Consider the following 17855-nt stretch of genomic DNA (forward strand, 5'->3'; position numbering starts at 1 on the left):
ATTTGATAAAACTGAAGTACACAGATATGGTGTTGACACGAGTGAACACCGCGAATAATAAAAGTCAACTACTGCAGAGATATGTATGTAGTAAGTAGTTGCATCAGTTCGATATGGCTATATAATAAACTGGTCGTTATAATTTTTTAGATCGTAAACTTGTAATTATTCGTGTTAATGTACCGTCTGGTGTGTGGTTTTTTTTTTCGCTCGTCGTGTAAGCTTTGCTAAAATTTCATCAACTTTGGAGCAGGAGTCTGATGAAATGTCTGTCTGGGTATCAAACGAGTATCTTTGATGTGATCGTTTCTATGAAATGATGAATCATCTGTTTCCGTATCCAACTTTCTGCTCATCCGGGTTAATGAATTTGTACCTACATATGATTTGCTCGCTATGATTTGAGTCAACGAACGAGAGTAGGTAATCGTTAAATTGTAGTGGAATAAAATTGACAAAATGTTTTTTGAAAGATCTCTTTTTAGGAGTTGAAGTGGGGGAGGGGGGCGAAAAGTACTTACAGTCGTCTCAAAAGCCATATTCAAGGTGCCTCGAACGATTTTTGAAAAACTAAACGTTCGCTTATTTGAGAGAAAATCGAAAAATTATGTGTGTTTATTTCATCATTTTTCACGATTCTTATAATTTATTTTTTTTTGAAATTTTTTTTCTTTAAAAATGAAATTGAAAATTAATAAATTCCTGGTCGATTTTAGTTTAAAATATGCAAATTCAATCGATCACACGAATAGTATGAATATTTAGGTATTAATTCTTATTGAATCAATTTAATTATACATATTTAATAGAAAATATAATTTTATTATAAATATTCATTCTTTAATTGAAAGTTTTTGTTTTCAGGTACAATACCTGTAAATTTGTCGTCGAATTTTTGCTGTCAAGTTGGCAGCTCTGATTGAAGCGAGCTTGCAGATAGAATACTTACCCTAATTTAAATAATTATTAATTTCAAAAATAATATATTTTTCTCAACAATTAATGCATTGCACTGACATAAGCTTCAATAGACTAATTTAGCATATTCTAAAAAAATAAAATTATTAAAACAATTGAAAACCTGAATTTTTTTGCAAATACGTCGTTCGTTTTACTCCATGTTGCATTATTTTTAGAACTTGAAAGTTCAAACTTTCCACGAAAAACATCATTATCTCATGAACTTTGGATTCCCCGTCTTCAAAAACCCCACCTACGACCCTTCGTACGCCTTAAAAGCTCGAGAAAAAATTCTAATGATGCGACAGTGGCGCTACCTGTAATGTAAGAAGTGAATCAACTGCTTAAAAAGAGAGCAAATTAAAAAAAATGATGCAGCGCTTCGGGCGGTGAAATAAGGAACTTCTTTTGTTATCCTCATTTACATAGGGAAAAAGACCTTTTTCTGTATCCGAATGAGGATAACAAAAGAACTTCTCGTTTTCACCGCATGAAGCGCTGCATCGTAAATTTTGAAATTTGTGCTCTCTTTAAGAGAGTTGTTTCACGTTTCATACGATAGATAGCGCTGCTATCACGGGTGTGCGAAGAGTCGATTAGTACTAATTAAACATCGATGATTACGAATACGCCATTCGTGGTACTCTGTATTGACTTTTTTCAAGCTTGAAACTTCAAACTTTCTGTGAAAAACATTGGTATCTGGTGAACTTTGAACTTTCGATCGGTACGAACATCAGAAATGGATTCCCCATGTCCAAAAACCCCTTCGACGATATTTCGTACAACTCGAAAAGCTCTCTAAAGTTCGTGAAAATATTCCGAAGTTTTTTTACGAGTTTGTTGGGTTGCATATTTCGATCATTTGAAGGGGAAAAATTGAACCTTTTAAAAATTGAGCTTTTCGGCCGAATGAAAGCCAAATAGGATGTATGAATAGTCGATTATCACTAATTCAGCATCGCTGATCACGTTAAGCTCGTTTATTTTACTCAATCGAGCTGTTTTCTACCCCAAAGCTCAACTTTTATGAATAAAAGCTTCATTTTGGAGGAAACTTTGAGCTTTTTGCAAGAACGAACAACGGAAACGAATTCACCGAACCCAAAAATCCCCTCATTCGTCCAGTTCGTACGGCCTAAAAAGCTCTCTGAAGCTCGCAAAATCGATTCAAAAGTTCAAATATTAGGAGTATCGAACCTCCTAATACTCTATATTCTCCTAATGAAATTGGTCTCATTTAGCATATTTTATATTCAAGAATGGTCAAAATTGAAAATGTTCTGTTTTTTCAAAATTGAGCTTTTTGGCCAAATGAACGTCTGTTGGGGTGTACGAATAGTCGATTATCGCTAATTAGGCATCGCTGATCACGTCAAGCTCGTTTATTTTAATCGATCGAGCTTTTTTCTACCTGAAAGTTCAACTTTTTTGAAAAAAAACTTCATTTTACAGGAAACTTCGAGCTTTTTGGCAGTTCCAACACCGGGAACGGATTCACCGCGTGTCAACCTCCCCCTCCTTCACTACGACCAGCCTAAAAAGCTCTCTAAACCTCGTAAAAAAAAATTCCAAAGTATTCATTCAGAAAAAACCTCCACGTTTTCAATAATTTCTTTGCCTTGTGAGTATGCAACTTCGTTAACACCTTCAAATATGTAATAATTAGCGTTTTTCTCCATTTAAAACCTCTCCACGATTAATTATGTAGTAAATCAACGTCGCTGAATTTAAAATTAAAATTTTCATCAGTCAGTGATGCCAACTTACCGGATTGAAAACACCTTTACTTACCAAATTGCATTTTTTCATTTCTCGATCGAAATTCTTGAAAATCATAACTCTACGTTTCGGATTAATTTTCCGCCTCGAGAGTAGGCAACTTTTTCAACACTGTCAAAAAACTTCACATTTTCGCTGCTTTTGCCTCCTAATGTCTTAAATTGAACGTTGGAAAAATTACTGTGAAAGAGGGTGGGGGTAGATATACAGGGTGGCCAGAAATATCGGGTACCCCTAAAAAAGTTTTCTAACTAAATACTTCGGTTGGTCACAGTGAATGATGATAATGATAACACATGATTGGTTGTTGGACTGGAGAGATAACATTCCACCAATCATATGCATCTATTTCACGTTACCAACCTATATTTTTAATGAAAAACTTTCTTAGGGGTACCCGATATTTCTGGCTACCCTGTAGTTGAAGCATACGTTTCCAAAACGCACTATATAAGTCCATTTTTAAGATTTTTGAGATATCAACGCCATCTATCATAAAATTGCTTCCAGAATGCAACGGAGTATCACGTTTTAAGAAAAAATGAATATTTCCATGAGAAACGAGGGATTGAAAACCATGTGTGTCATTTCTACGTTTCCAAAATGCACTAAGTCCATAAAAAAATAAATTCATGATGAAAAATTTTGTTATTTCAATGCGATCTTGTTTATATTTTACATTTTGGTGTCGACGAAAGAAGAATAGATTTCTTTTTTGATTTTTTTTATAAATTTTTTAACTAAATGGTTTTCTTTATTGATTTTTTTTCTTTTTCGTTAATTTAAGAGTAAACGAATCAAAGAAGTAATCAGAATAAAGAGTATTATTATCAAAAGAATTGGTTTTAACTCAGCTCTTCTTGGACGAGAATAATACTTTTCCGAACGACACTAATTACTATCGTTTTCAGCGTTTTTCATTCACCTGGGGATATATTACGTTTCCAAACGGCACTAAGTCCACAGGTTTGCAACATAACACGTGCTCTACTGCCGCACCAAAGTGAATATTTTTTTTTTCAAAATGGAGTTAGTATCGGAAAGGATACACAAAGCAATTTTGCTAGGGTAGAATGTGAAACCACGCGATGTACTAGTCTGACACAGTTTTTTGTGTTTATCTCAAAATCAAAAAAATGGACTTAGTGCGTTTTGGAAACGTATGCTTCAGTTCATTACAAAATTGCCCAAAAATTTCCTCGAATTAAACTCATATTACTTAACGATAATGTGTAACTTGAAAAACTGGTTAAAAAACAACCACACGTTTTGGAATGATTTTTGCGCCCCCGCCGATCCTCCGGGACAACTTCTTTCTTAAAGGGGACATCCTGAGGAACATTTTAAAGCAAACTTGCCAAAAAAAAAAGTTGGCCTTACTTACAAAATGGCAGCCATTTTGATTGACAGGTCAGCCGAAATCGCAGATTTTGCGTTTTAACATAGGACTTGCACGAATTTTTTCAAACTTTACAAAGGTAGATCGAAAGATCATACAAAAATTTATCACCTGTCAAAATTTCAAGTGCTAAAGTGCGTTTTTCGATTTTTGGTGAATTTTTGAAAATCGAATTTAGGCCAAAAATGAGGGAAAAAATCAAAATTTTACCAAATTGACCAAGAAAGCTGAAATTTGGGGTATACCCTATTTTCGACATGCCAAATCGATTGGAAACAGTTTCAACCCGTTTTGAGCAGTTCTGGAGCCTCCAGCAGATTTTTGAAACTCAAAATTCGCACAAAATTCCATCAAATTGGAGTTGTAAAGCTAAAATTTATCCTAAAAACTAATTTCAATACGCTACGAAGTACTGCAGGTGAATTTCAAGTCGTTTTGGATCCTCCAGCGACTTTTTGAAAATTCTTGAAGCCTCCAGCAGATTTTTGAAACTTGAAATTTCCCCAACATTAATTTATCAAACGGAGTTGGCAAGCTGAAATTTACTTCGCTGACTACATGGTGGTTTCAAATGGTTTTGAAGCTTCCAGCTACTTTTAGGAAATTTTAATTTTCCAAAAAAAAAGGCATACAACCTTTCAAAAAGTTGCTGGAGGCTCTAAAACGACTTGAAATTCACCAGCAGTCAACTTCGTAGCGTATTGAAATTAGTTTGCAGAATGAATTTCGACTCTCCATCTTAGTTTGATGATATTTTGGGGAAATTTCAAGTTTCAAAAATCTACTGGAGGCTCCAGTAATTTTCAAAAAAGTCGCTGGAGGCCCTAAAATGACTTGAACCCACCTGAAGTCGTCTTCAGAGGGTGTTAAAATTGGAGTGTAGAGTAAATTTCAGATTTCCATCTCCATTCGATGAAATCTTGTGAAAATTCAAAGTTTCAAAAATCTGCTGAGGCTTCAGGAATTTTCAAAAAGTCGCTGGAGGATCCAAAACGACTTGAAATTCACCTGCAGTACTTCGTAGCGTATTGAAATTAGTTTTTAGAATAAATTTTAGCTTTACAACTCCAATTTGATGGAATTTTATGTGAATTTCGAGTTTCAAAAATCTGCTGGAGGCTCCAGAACTGCTCAAAACGGGTTGAAACCGTTTCCAATCGATTTGGCATGTCGAAAATAGGGTATATCCCAAATTTCAGCTTTCTTGGTCAATTTGGTAAAATTTTGATTTTTTCCCTCATTTTTGGCCTAAATTCGATTTTCAAAAATTCACCAAAAATCGAAAAACGCACTTTAGCACTTGAAATTTTGACAGGTGATAAATTTTTGTATGATCTTTCGATCTACCTTTGTAAAGTTTGAAAAAATTCGTGCAAGTCCTATGTTAAAACGCAAAATCTGCGATTTCGGCTGACCTGTCAATCAAAATGGCTGCCATTTTGTAAGTAAGGCCAACTTTTTTTTTGGCAAGCTTGCTTTAAAAAATGTTCCTCAGGATGTCCCCTTCAAGAAAGAAGTTGTCCCGGAGGATCGGCGGGGGGGTGTAATTACTCCTATTGTCATATGCCGAACTATAACCAGATGTAACACTATTTCGCTCGCTCGGAGTCAGGTCTGATCCTCGAGGCAAGAAATCAGATCTACATCCGTCTTTGATAGACCGGTCACCGGTAGTAAGGTTCGCAGTGTGAGCTGGTCACCGGCTAGCCACTACTGCGCAAAACACCCAACGGCTCACAACCACCAGATGTAAAAATTATGGAACCAGATACAGGGTGCCCAGAAATATCGTGAACTCCTAACAAAGTTTTTTCCTAAATATTTCAGTTGGTCACAGTGAATGATAAAATATAATGATAGCACATGATTGGTTGTTAGACTGAGATGATAACATTCCACCAATCATATGCATCTATTTCACGTTGCCAACTTATATTTTCAATAAAAAACTTTCTTTGGGGTTCACGATATTTCTGGGCACCCTGTATGCCCCCCCCTCCCCACGGGCAAGCAAAACGTTATGCGTAATACGCATGCGCATAGTTTCACATTCAATTCAACTGATTAAATTAATACAATTACCTACGTGATCACGTTTGAAAGTTTTTACTTTCGATTCGAATATCTTCTAAAGAATATACGATTTGAATTTTTTAAGAATCTCAAACGGTTTAAGATCTTTGTTAACGTGTTACTTTAAAACTTAAGTATACCTTAGCAAGAACTTAAAGTGGTAGCTGAAAGTTGCAAATCTGCAGCGCAGTTAAAATGGATTTGAAGCAAACAGAACCAAAACTTGAGAGCACCGGCTCAATTAACAACAATTCTTCAAGTTCAAATGTTTCTGAAAGAGAGGTACCTACTTAATTATTCATTCTAGTTCTTACAATATTTTGAGTACTTATACTTAATTGATTCTTTTCTGCATCGCGAATCACTTGGTGATTATCCTTCGTTCGTCATCCTTTATTCATAAGTCACTGCAGGAATACGAGTATAATGCCTCTTTTTGTTTATTGCTAGATGTTGAAAAGGAAGTGTTGTGAATTGAAAATTAAAACAATGTCAAAAATATTGGAAGTGAAACGTTTAGAAGAAGAAAATCAACGCTTAATGGACCAGTCCGAAACTATGGATAAACTTATTCAGTATTTCTCAACTAATCAGTAATTCGATCTTTGATGGTAGGTAAGTGTTTAAATTTAATTCAAGTAACATTTTTTCATCATCATTTTTTTTAGATCAAATTATAACTACCTAGTTTGTAAGTTAGAATTTGTTATCATAATTGACCGTTTGATTTTTGATATACAGATAAGTAGCTGCGCTTTGTTAAACTTTAATCATTAATTGCCAGTGTTCGTGTTAAATAGGTCTAACTAAACGTTATCATTCGACAAACACGCTTAATTTTCTTCCTCACACATGGATTATTCATTCGTTATTATGAAACCCACCAAAACAGATGAAGATTTCATACCTCAAAGATTCGAAGGAACAGATCTCCGCCACCTTCTTCCCAGCGTTGAATAGTTTTTACAAAATACGATACTAAATATTTCATTTTTTCAAACATAAAACATAACCTATTAAGCATAATTATACATATTTACATCAACTGTCACTTTGTATTATGTATGCAAAATCTGTCAACTAGTCAGCTTCAAGCTACAGGTACTAAACAAACACTAAAGCACAGTAACTAAGTACCTAATAAGAATGTATACTTGCTGTCGAAGGTGCATAATATGTCATATGGTATCCAAATGTCGTCAGTGGCAGCGGCCAAACCTAATTCCTACCTAGTTCCATTTTCACTGATAACTTCGGTGACGCGACGATGACAATATTAATGGTCGTTCCTTGCCATAAGTAAGCTTTTTGACGACTGATAAATATAAAGTCAAGTTTTTACTAAACGATAAAAAGCAGAAGGTCTTTCGTTAAATGGTTCTAGAACAATTCACTCATGACTTGACGCGGTGTGCATTTTTTTAATTCGTTTTTTTTGGTTCGGTTTTCAGGTAAGTTCAACAGAAATCTACACGAGTAAATATTACACGATCGTATCAGAGTAAGATAAAACAGTGTAATTTTAGAATAGAGTCGTACGTATAATAAGGATGAAGTTTCCATAGGTTCCTGTTCGTCAGCCTAGAATAGAAAGTAGGAAGTAGTAAGGAGAAAGAAATGAAGTTTGATATTAATTCCATCGACTTTGCTTTTCTCAAAGGGAGGGAAGTATAATTAGATAAATCTACTGAATATCCTATGATTCAAAATTATTCTATGTTCACTTCGAAAAATGAAAAAAAAAATCATCTCAAATTTAACAATTTAGAACTAAAGATTAAATATTTAAATCAAATAATAGGCAATTCAATTCTGAACATAATTCAAACACAAAAATTATGTAATTCTAAAAGCGGCTTCACATTTTTCGTACCTGTTGGCAATTTTTCATTGGTGAATGATTCATAAGGTAAAGAAGGTTGTAATTTTTCCAGTCAGCTCAGTCATGAATAATATCCTATGATTCAAAATTATTCTATGTTCACTTCGAAAAATTAAATAAAAATCATCTCAAATTTAACAATTTAGAACTAAAGATTAAACATTTAAATCATATAATAGGCAATTCAATTCTGAACATAGGTAATTCAAATACAAAATAATTCTAAAAGAGGCTTCACATTTTTCGTACCAGCTATGTACCTATCGAATACCTACCTATACCCCAATTTCAAAGAATTAAACCGATTGGTTTATCACCGTTCCTTTCCCTTTCCACATACGATAACTTTAGTACCCCAAAAACACTTCTAATCGTCAATATTATCTTTTTACAGTACTTTTTACCACCATGAAATTCGTCGTCACCGATACTCTGTTCGAGCACGCTTTACAAACCACCAATGAGCACCGAGATTCCGGTCCAATAAAGGTGACCAAAATCGAACCACAGACCGTAACCGGTGTCTGCACCGGATTACTATCGGACGTCCACTATTACCGTATCCATTACACTTGCGACGATTCCACGTACACGAAATCCTTAGTAGTGAAAATCCCGTTCAACAAACCATGCTTCGAGATCTCCCGAGATCGAGGATACTACTCCTCGGAGTACCTTCTGTACTACACCATTTTACCAGAATTCAACAAACTGCTCAAAACCGAGCTGACTCCAAAACAGTACACTTCCACTCAAGATTTAGTAGTAATCTTAGACAATCTGGTCGATCAAGGATTCGCAAACGTCGATAAATTCCAACAACTGAACTTGGCTCAGACCGTTAGCTCATTACAACTCCTGGCTAGATTTCAAGCAGCATCTTACCAACTGAATGAAATCAAACCTCACTTATTCAAATTCTATAAACGTAAAATAGAAATAGGCAAGTACGTCGTTGAGCAGCTGAATCGTGGTTTCGAAGCGTTAGTGAAATTCATCGAAGAAGACGATGACTTGAAACCGTACCTGGAGTACATGAAAACAGCAATCGAGAATTTTCGTAACACTCCTTCGATCGTTTGTCGATACGATAGTAATCGTATAAGCACCCTAAATCACGGCGATTACTGGATAAATAATATTTTATTCAAAGAGACCGGTGATAATGGATTAGAATTACGAATGATCGATTTCCAACTAGCTCGCTGGGTACCTCCGGTCTTCGATATAATAAAACTGATCGTATGTTCGGTTCAGTTCGACGTAATACAGAATCATTCGTCCGAGATATTTCAAGCTTACGTCGACGAATTCAACGCTACGTTGAAATCTGTCCGATGCAATTACTCGTACACGATCGATCAATTTTACTCCGATATGAAATATCAAAGATATAATTACTTAGTTCAAATCGCTATTTTTCTACGAGCTTTGTACGCTTTACCGGAGAGCGTCGTGGCTAATGAATCCAACAACGATGCTATTAATTTAGAAAAAATGTTCATTCAAGATCCTAGTAAAGAGTTACATTACAAGCAACGTTTGTCGCCTTGGTTGAAATATTTCAAAGAGACTGATATCTTTCAGCTGAACGACGAAGACGGTTCCTCATCATTAGCCACATCATCGAACGAATAGTAAAATTACATTTTATGTATAAATAATCGTGTGTTTTTTATCCAGTTTTTAATCACTGATACTAATACTTTTGTAGTTTCTTCTTCGTGTAAAATAAATAATAATTTGTTATTGTTTTTCATCGAAACGTTAGCTCTGTTCTGTATGTAGGTACCTAATAGCCCCCCTCAGGGAAAGTACGAAATTCAAAAAACTAGACACCTAAGCAAAAAAAACCACATATTAACATATTCGTCGTCGATGTCACCGAAAGAAGACGTACGGATAACAATGCGATAAAAATGAAAAATAATGCAACATTCAAGTACACAAAATTTTGTAATGATAAAAATAATAACTCCGACCTCTCTTTTCACTTTCAGGCCGCTGTACAACTTAAGCCATTATCCATATGAAATAATCAGTTTTTTAAAAACAAACTTAGGTGGACTGAGGCAGAAAAAAATATGGAAAAAAACGTTAGAAAAAATAATACAAAAACTTTCTTTATCTAATAAATTTTTCACGTTGACTTTGTTTGTTATCGCATTGAAACCTCCATTTGTACTAATCTAGTATACACGTCGCTCATGAATTGGAAAGGTACACGGCCGACAAAAGATGTAATGGCCTGGGCTCGATGACGAAGTAATGCCATTGTCTGAAAATTGCAATTTGTAAAAATTTATGTGTTTTTTTTTTTCGGTGATTTGAACGATTAGTATAGTCATTTTACAAAATTTTCAGTCGAACTTCGGAAAAATGGGGGAAAGCTGAATTTCACATTATTTGTTCAGATTGGTCTCTAAAACAATCCATCAAAAGTTGCACCCCGCAATTTTCCGGCTACCACCGCAAGAGGTCATTAACCTTTGCCGATACAGGTTTTTCGGCTGTATCGCCGAAATGAAAGGCCAGAGAGGAAAAATGTTCAAAGAAAAATTGTTCTACGCTAAATTTCCTATCAACATGACCAGTTCAGCTTTTCTCAAAATGGCGATTTCACCCTAAGGAGGGGGTAAAGTTGTCAATTTTATGAAAATTGTTTTAAAAAATGAAAATCGACAATTTTAAAGTTGAACTCGATTCACGAAAGACTCGAAATTATTTTGACCAAAGTTGCACACCACAACTTGTCTTTCACCCCCGCACAGTGGGCCACAGACCCCCCCCCAAAAAAACGGCGATAATTCGGATTCAACCCTCATCGATGTGCAATGCGTCGAATAATACGTTTTCGAGGTCGTAGAATCCGAACCTGCACTTATTTTTTTGGTAGGGTGGGGGGAATTTCAAATTTTGCTTATATTATCGTTCAATATGCCGTTAGTTATGTTTTTGAGGTTGTTTATATCGTTGATTTGAAAAAATCAGTTTATATCTCAAATAATGTATTTCAATCAAAATTGAATCGAGTATATTATGTTTCGATCTTAAAATTGCGATATATCCGCAATTGTGAAGAAAATTGATGTATTTTTAATAGAAAAATGAACCTGAAAAGCAATGGGGCAATTTCGGGCAAAAAATCGCTAAAACATAGTATACACTACTCCCAAATACACATCACTATGCAGAAGAGAACACGCAATATTGCGCAATTATATGAGTTTTGTTCCAAAATGTGTTCTGATTTCGTGTAAAAAACTGTAAACTTTAAAAATCAGTGGTATAAGAAAACATCAAAAAGTAAATTTGGAATTTTTCACTTCCCCACGCCTCACCCCCCACCCCTAGAAAAAAATAAGTGCAGATTCGAATACTACGACCTTGAAAACATATCAATCGACACATTACACAATCATTACACAATAATATAAGCAAAATTTGAAATTTCCCCCTCCCCGCGCCTCACCCCCCCCCACCCTTACCAAAAAAATAACTCCAGATTCGAACTCTACGACCTCAAAAACATATTAATCGATATATTACACGATAATATAAGCAGCATTTGAAATTTTTTCGCTCCGCACGCCTCACCCCCCACCCCTACAAAAAAAATAAGTGCAGATTCGAATTCTACGACCATGAAAACGTATTATTCGACGTATTGCACATCGATGAAGGTTGAATCCGAATTATCGCCGTTTTTGAGGGGGGGGGGTCTGTGGCCCACTGTGCCCCGCCAGAGGTCATTAACCTTTAACAATCTACGTTTTTCAGCTATATCGCCGAAATGAAAGGTCGGAGGGAAAAAAGTGATTGAACTAAAATTATTCTACGTCCCTATAAGACGTACGATCAGTTTCGTTAAAATGTATTTTTCGATTTTTAGTGAATTTTTAAAAATCAAATTTATGCCAAACCGTTTTGAGCAGTTCTGGAGCCTCCAGCACATTTTAGAAACTTGAAAATCCCACGAAATTTTATCAAATGAAGTTGGGTAGCGGAAATTAACGCTGCAATACGTTATTTATACACGTTATAAAGTCGCCTGCTGGTGGGTTTGAGTCGTTTTGTGGCCATCGGCGACTTTTTAAAAATTCTTGGAGCCTCCAGTAGATTTTTGAAGCTTGAAATTTCTACAAAATTTCATCAAAAGCTGTTGGAAAACTAAAATTCCTTCTGTAAACTAATTTTAATACGCTGAGAAGTCGACTGCAAGTAGATTTCAAGTTGTTTTGTAGACTTCAGCGAGTTTTTAAAAATTACTGGAGCCTCCGGTAAATTTTTGAAACTTGTAATTTCTACAAAATTTCATCAAATGGAGTTGGAAAGCCGAAAGTTAATTCGGATAAATTTTGTGACATTTTTTGAAAAACAGGAGTTTCTAAAAATCTGCTGGGCTCCAGAACAGATTGAAACTGGCTGCGATCCACCTCAGAATAATGTCAAAAATGGGGTGTCTCTGTTTGGTAATATTTTATGGAAATTTTGAGCATTGAAAAATCTGCTGGAGGCTCCAGTAATTTCTAAAAAGTCGCTGTAGGCTCCAAAACGACTTGAAATCTACCAGTAGTCGAATTTTGAGCATTGAAAAATCTGCTGGAGGCTCCAGTAATTTCCAAAAAGTCGCTGTAGGCTCCAAAACGACTTGAAATCTACCAGTAGTCGACTTAGTTTACAGAGTAAATTTTAGCTTTCCGACTGCTTTTTATGAAATTTCAAGTTCCTAAAATCTGTTGTAGGCTCCAGGATTTTTTGAAAAGTCGTCGGAGGCTCCAAAATGACTTGAACCAACCTGAAGTCGACTGATAGCGCTTTGAAATTGGAGTACAGAGTAAATTTTGGGTTTCCAACTCTGTTTGGTAAACTTTTATGAAAATTTTGAGCATTGAAATATCTACGGGAGGCTCCAGTAATTTCCAAAAAGTCGCTGGAGGCTTCAAAACGACTTGAAATCTACTTGCAGTCGACTCCCTAGCGTATTGAAATTAGTTTACAGAATAAATTTTAGCTTTCCAACAGCTTTTGATGAAGTTTCAAAAATCTGCTGGAGGCTTCAGAGCTGCTCAAAATGGTTTGAAACAATTTCTAATCGATTTGGCAGGTCAAAAATAGTACATATATATACCAAACTTCATCCTTCTAGGTCAATGTGGTGAAATTATATTTTTTTCTCATTTTTGGCCTGAATTTGATTTTTAAAAATTTACCAAAAATAGAAAAATACACTTTTTGCGCTTGAAATTTTGGCTCCTGACGAATTTTTGCACGCTCTTTCGATCTAGCTTTTTTTTTTTTTTTTTAATTTCGTTCGAGTTTTATGTTGAAAAACAAAATCTGCGATTTCGGCGGACTACGAATCACAATTAGCCGCCGTTTTGTTGGTAAAGCCACATCAAAGTTTCTGAAATGAAGTCTGAGAGCGAGAGTGAGGATGACAGTGGACTGGTGATACAGATGACAGCCGAAAAACGTACATTGACAAAAAGGTTAATGACCTCTTGCAGGGGTGAAAGACAAGTCGCGGTGTGCAACTTCGGTCAAAATATTTTCGAGTCTATCGTGAATCGAGTTCAACTTTAAAATTGTCGATTTTTATTTTTTAAAACAATTTTCATAAAATTGACAACTTTACCCCCTCCTTAGGGTGAAATCGCAATTTTGGGAAAAGCTGAACTGGTCATGCTGATAGGAAATTTAGCGTAGAACAATTTTTCCTCTCGGGCCCTTCATTTCGGCGATACAGCCGAAAAACCTGTATCAGCAAAGGTTAATGACCTCTTGCGTGGATAGCCGGCAAGTTGCGGAGTGCAACTTTTGATGGGTTGTTTTAGAGACCAATTAGAACAAATAATGTGAAATTCAGCTTTCCTCCAATTTTTCCGAGGTTCGACTGAAAATTTTGCTAAAATGACTGTACTATGATCCCTAAAAATATTCATAAAGGTACTTACTTTCTCGTTCGAATCGTCTACTTGTCTCATCGAGTATCCTTGCCTAGAACAGAAAGTATTGCCATTAGTATTTGAATAAATTTCGGGGAGTCGAAAAATTACGAATCAACTCTCCGTTAGTTGATATTGTCAAAATTTAGATTCAAACACAAGTTCGATTTTTCGCGAATGGTCACAGAAAATGAATTAATGCCAATTCATTCGATATTCAACTCGATTACCGAAGAAATTCAGAGAGTATTTCTGGCTAAACAAATCATTATATTATCGATTAATAAAATTCAATGCTTACTTCAACGAGTTGTATTGATTATGTAAAATATTCATAACTGCGATCAACACATCAGGCAACACTTGAACAACTAACATATTAGCAGACTTGAATTCGTTAACCTTCAGCTCAACTTCTTCGCTGGATAAAGGTAGAAATTTGGAGTGTTGAATAAGCTGCAAAAAAAAAAAAATCAAAATCATCAACCAGAGGGAAAAAATTCGAAATCGAAACGAAGAAAATACTTCTTTCAGCATTTCCGATCTTTCATTCTCAACTTTCATCTAAATACTGGAATAAGATACGTACCGATAACGCAGACTGGTATTCGCGATTATTATAATATTGGAAGAAAGTGTACAGTAAGCAGAACGCATCGAAGGTACGTTTCGTATCCACATGGAAGGTGATACTCGACTCATTGGTTCGTTTGAGGAATTGCTCCGAGTAAGTGTACAAATTATTACGAATTTCTTCCGATTGGCAGCTCGAGTTGGTTAAATGGCGGCTCATTTGACTACTCCATACCGACATCATTTTTTCATAATGCTAAAAAAGTGCGTAAAAATATAATAAATACATAGATGACATTTTCCAAACGTGAACTGCTAAGGTTTCAGATCGACGACTTACTCCGCATAATTCGTATAATTTAATAGCGTTGAAGTAATCTCCTTTCATTTCCAATGAATTGGCTACGTGATTAATTAATTCGTCGGTTTGGAACTGTGAAAAAATACATCAAAAAACCAGTCAGATCTAGAAAATGATATAATACCACTAACAATCGTAGGAAAGCATTTTACCTTAGATGCGGCGAACTCGTCGTATAAGCCTTTAACGCGACACCCGTCCGGTTCCAAGAACCCGAGAATTTGACCGTAATTTTCGGTACTTAGAATTAACTCGTAGACTAACTGAGGGAACATCTTCAGATTATTTTCTTTGCTCGAATACGTAACATTTCTGCAAGAAAAAAAAATGAGAACCATTTAAAACTGAATCAAAAACTCTTCAATCACTCCTCTCGAGTTCGACGATCACTCACCTCAAAGTGAACAAATAATTCAACGCTACTTCGGCATCAGCTTCGGGCAAAGTACCAGCGTACGTTTTGACAATGGTACACAAATTGAGCCTTTTTAAAGGTTTAGGATCTACTTTAAATATAGACGATAAAATAGGCCTCGAAATATTATCCGATAAGGCTAATAATCCTTGCTCGTGCAAAGCTATAGCGATATGAACGGAATGCGTGGCGAATTTCGCGCTCCTGTATAAGATTTCGATTCCAGCTTCGAACTGTCCGGTTAAAAAGAGCATTTGGAAGTAAACATGAGGCTGCTCCGAAGCGTTGAAATACGTTTCGCCGTACTCTTCCGATATCAAAGACTGCAGTAGGGAGTAACTCAAACGATCCGAACTCGGTATAAGGCTTTCGTTCAAGTTATCATTTTCACCGTAGTCTCGTACTTGGCATAAACGCAACCATAAGTAATCATCGGCCGTTTTCACAACTTCCGGGTGTTTATCGGTCACATCGCAGCCACCAATGGCGCAATATACAATTCTACGCAAAGATTACAATTAAAATGAGTTTAAAAATTAATCATCCGAATTTAAAAATCAAATCTGTACCTTTTGAAGGGATCCGGGGTGTTTCGAACCATGCGTTTGTACTCGAGTAAAAAGTTCTTCTCGGTTTGAGGAGCTAGTCGACGAGAAGACGTGTTACGCATTTCACAAACGATTTTCACGAGGTCGCCGAAGTCGCTGCTGTGAATTTAAATAAAGCTGAGTATAATCCGATCTACAGATTGGAGTTTATTTCAACGTACCTTAATTGTTTGACGCAATGTAAAGCTGCCTCGAGATCGCCGCATCTCAAACAGTAGTAAAATACCGGCCAGAAAGGTAATCCGTCGACGAATACTTGTTCCATACCGAGATATTCGGTAACGTTTCCAGCTTTGACGAAACTTCGGACTAAAGCGTAGGTGCCAGGTTCGCCTCCTCGACAAGCAGTCAACATGTTGCTCGAGACTACAGATTCCATGAACATTTTGTACCTGAAATTAATAGAAAGTATTTTAGAAACTAGTACATCGTTCGTTTCTTTTCATAATGATAGGAATCATTTCGATCAACAAAATAAAGTAATCAAATCTATTAAAAATAGGGTATAATTTTCACTCACCGATCTTCCAAGTAGATACGAGCTTGCCGAATCATCTTATCGACTACCATCGAACTAGTTCTGGCTTCTAGAATAGTTCCTTTACTAACAGGAGGTATTTGACTCATCGTTGAAGCTATTCTCCACAATTCGTTCACTTTCTAAAGAACGAAAACCAATTAATAAGCGTTCACATTGAACGAATTAAGACTAAAACCATCGTAAAACGACATACTTGATCATTTGGAGCCGCCACCGACATGAATTTTGATAACAGATCTAGTTTTGTTTTATCGTCCAATACTTCTTTATTGTATTCGATGAGTTTTTCAGCGTACGCGATTTGATATTGATCCATATGACTAGTTGAACTGAAGTACAGTTCTTTTAAAGGATAAACCTGCGCCGGAACACATCGTTATACTATGTAATTACATCATCCACAAAATACATATCTAGTTAACAAATTAACGAATACGGTACTTTTCTAGTAACTGGAATCTCAGGATCTAATTCTGATAACCCGTACAAACAATTCAAGAATTTCAGTCTACGATTACGAGCGGTTTTCTTGATTTCTTCGTCGATTCGTTTTTGATGTTCTTCTTCCAACTAGAAACAATCATTATTTTATTAATACGACGAAATAACCCAAAATAACAATCTAAATACCAACTTACCGTTTGACTTGTGTATTCGACGATGGATAAAATAGAATTTTCCAATTCGTTTTTCAAAAAAGCATCGATATCGGTAACCGGAGTAGGATCAAGAGGCTGTAACGATCTTCGAGCTGTGATACGTTCTAGTTTCTGCGATAAGAATGGCAAGTCTACTCCTCGTGTGGAAAGTAGCAGATTCCTGCGAAAGATGTTCGGTGAGAATACATATTTTTAGTGATCGAATTCGCGTAATGCAAATTTCAAAAACACTTACGCTTCGTTATCTTTCAATCCTTCGCTGGTGAGTCTCGACCATAATTCGTTGGTGGCATCGTAGACTTGTTTGAGAGTTCGTTCGATTTTGGGTAACTCTCCTATGTTTTCTTCGGGATTTAAAGCTAGTTGCTCGGCGTTTATGAGCAAATTATTCAAATCCGTTTCCTCCATGGTTGATGTTTGTGTTTCTTCAGATAAAAGTTGTACTCGCGAAGGAGTGTAAACCGATATTACAATATGAGGTTACGTTAACTAGGTATTAAAGACATTTATGAACGATATAACAATTAGATAATCACACTCTAAAGTTAATCTGGATGAAATTAATTAAAATTAACGTAAATTCTGAGACAACTGTTATCTTTTGAAACAAAAACACATTTTTTTCAATTTTGAGAAGTGTGCCGGCATTTTTTA

General features: G+C 35.8%; 2 protein-coding genes across 6 annotated transcripts; one reads left to right on the plus strand and one right to left on the minus strand.

The window, feature by feature from the left end:
• The first annotated feature begins 6189 nt into the window (after positions 1-6189).
• On the plus strand, positions 6190-9853 carry LOC135833409 (uncharacterized). Of its 5 annotated transcripts, none has more exons than XM_065347207.1 (4): positions 6190-6496; positions 6665-6829; positions 6956-7665; positions 8491-9853. In XM_065347207.1, exon 4 carries the CDS (start codon positions 8505-8507, stop codon positions 9732-9734), a length of 1230 nt encoding a protein of 409 aa, XP_065203279.1. In that variant the 5' UTR covers positions 6190-6496; positions 6665-6829; positions 6956-7665; positions 8491-8504; the 3' UTR covers positions 9735-9853. The 5 variants fall into 5 exon arrangements, with proteins under 5 accessions (XP_065203279.1, XP_065203276.1, XP_065203277.1 ...); XM_065347204.1 differs by having other exon boundaries at positions 6191-6496; positions 7015-7715; XM_065347205.1 differs by having other exon boundaries at positions 6191-6496; positions 7015-7690.
• Positions 9854-10033: 180 nt separating this feature from the next.
• LOC135833408 (nuclear pore complex protein Nup93-like) lies at positions 10034-17855 on the minus strand. Its single transcript, XM_065347201.1, has 14 exons — positions 17437-17855; positions 17181-17361; positions 16984-17112; positions 16736-16900; positions 16522-16661; positions 16163-16393; positions 15963-16100; positions 15373-15894; positions 15131-15290; positions 14958-15050; positions 14634-14873; positions 14346-14500; positions 14054-14096; positions 10034-10374 (listed from the first exon to the last, which is right to left on the minus strand). The coding sequence occupies exons 1-14, from the start codon at positions 17607-17609 to the stop codon at positions 10255-10257; spliced, it is 2490 nt and encodes an 829-aa protein (XP_065203273.1). The 5' UTR covers positions 17610-17855; the 3' UTR covers positions 10034-10254.

This window comes from Planococcus citri, chromosome 1 (genome assembly GCF_950023065.1).
Source record: "Planococcus citri chromosome 1, ihPlaCitr1.1, whole genome shotgun sequence".
Lineage (NCBI taxonomy): Eukaryota > Metazoa > Arthropoda > Insecta > Hemiptera > Pseudococcidae > Planococcus > Planococcus citri.

Bases quoted from the DNA above. Each gene is read 5' to 3' on its own strand.
- LOC135833409 (XM_065347207.1), top strand. From the start codon at position 8,505: ATGAAATTCGTCGTCACCGATACTCTGTTCGAGCACGCTTTACAAACC.
- LOC135833408 (XM_065347201.1), bottom strand. From the start codon at position 17,609: ATGGAGGAAACGGATTTGAATAATTTGCTCATAAACGCCGAGCAACTA. The intron at 16,394-16,521 runs GTGAGTGAAAAT...TATTAATTTCAG, and splicing joins CGTATCTACTTGGAAGATCG to GTACAAAATGTTCATGGAAT. The intron at 16,101-16,162 runs GTACGTTGAAAT...TTAAATTCACAG, and splicing joins CATTGCGTCAAACAATTAAG to CAGCGACTTCGGCGACCTCG.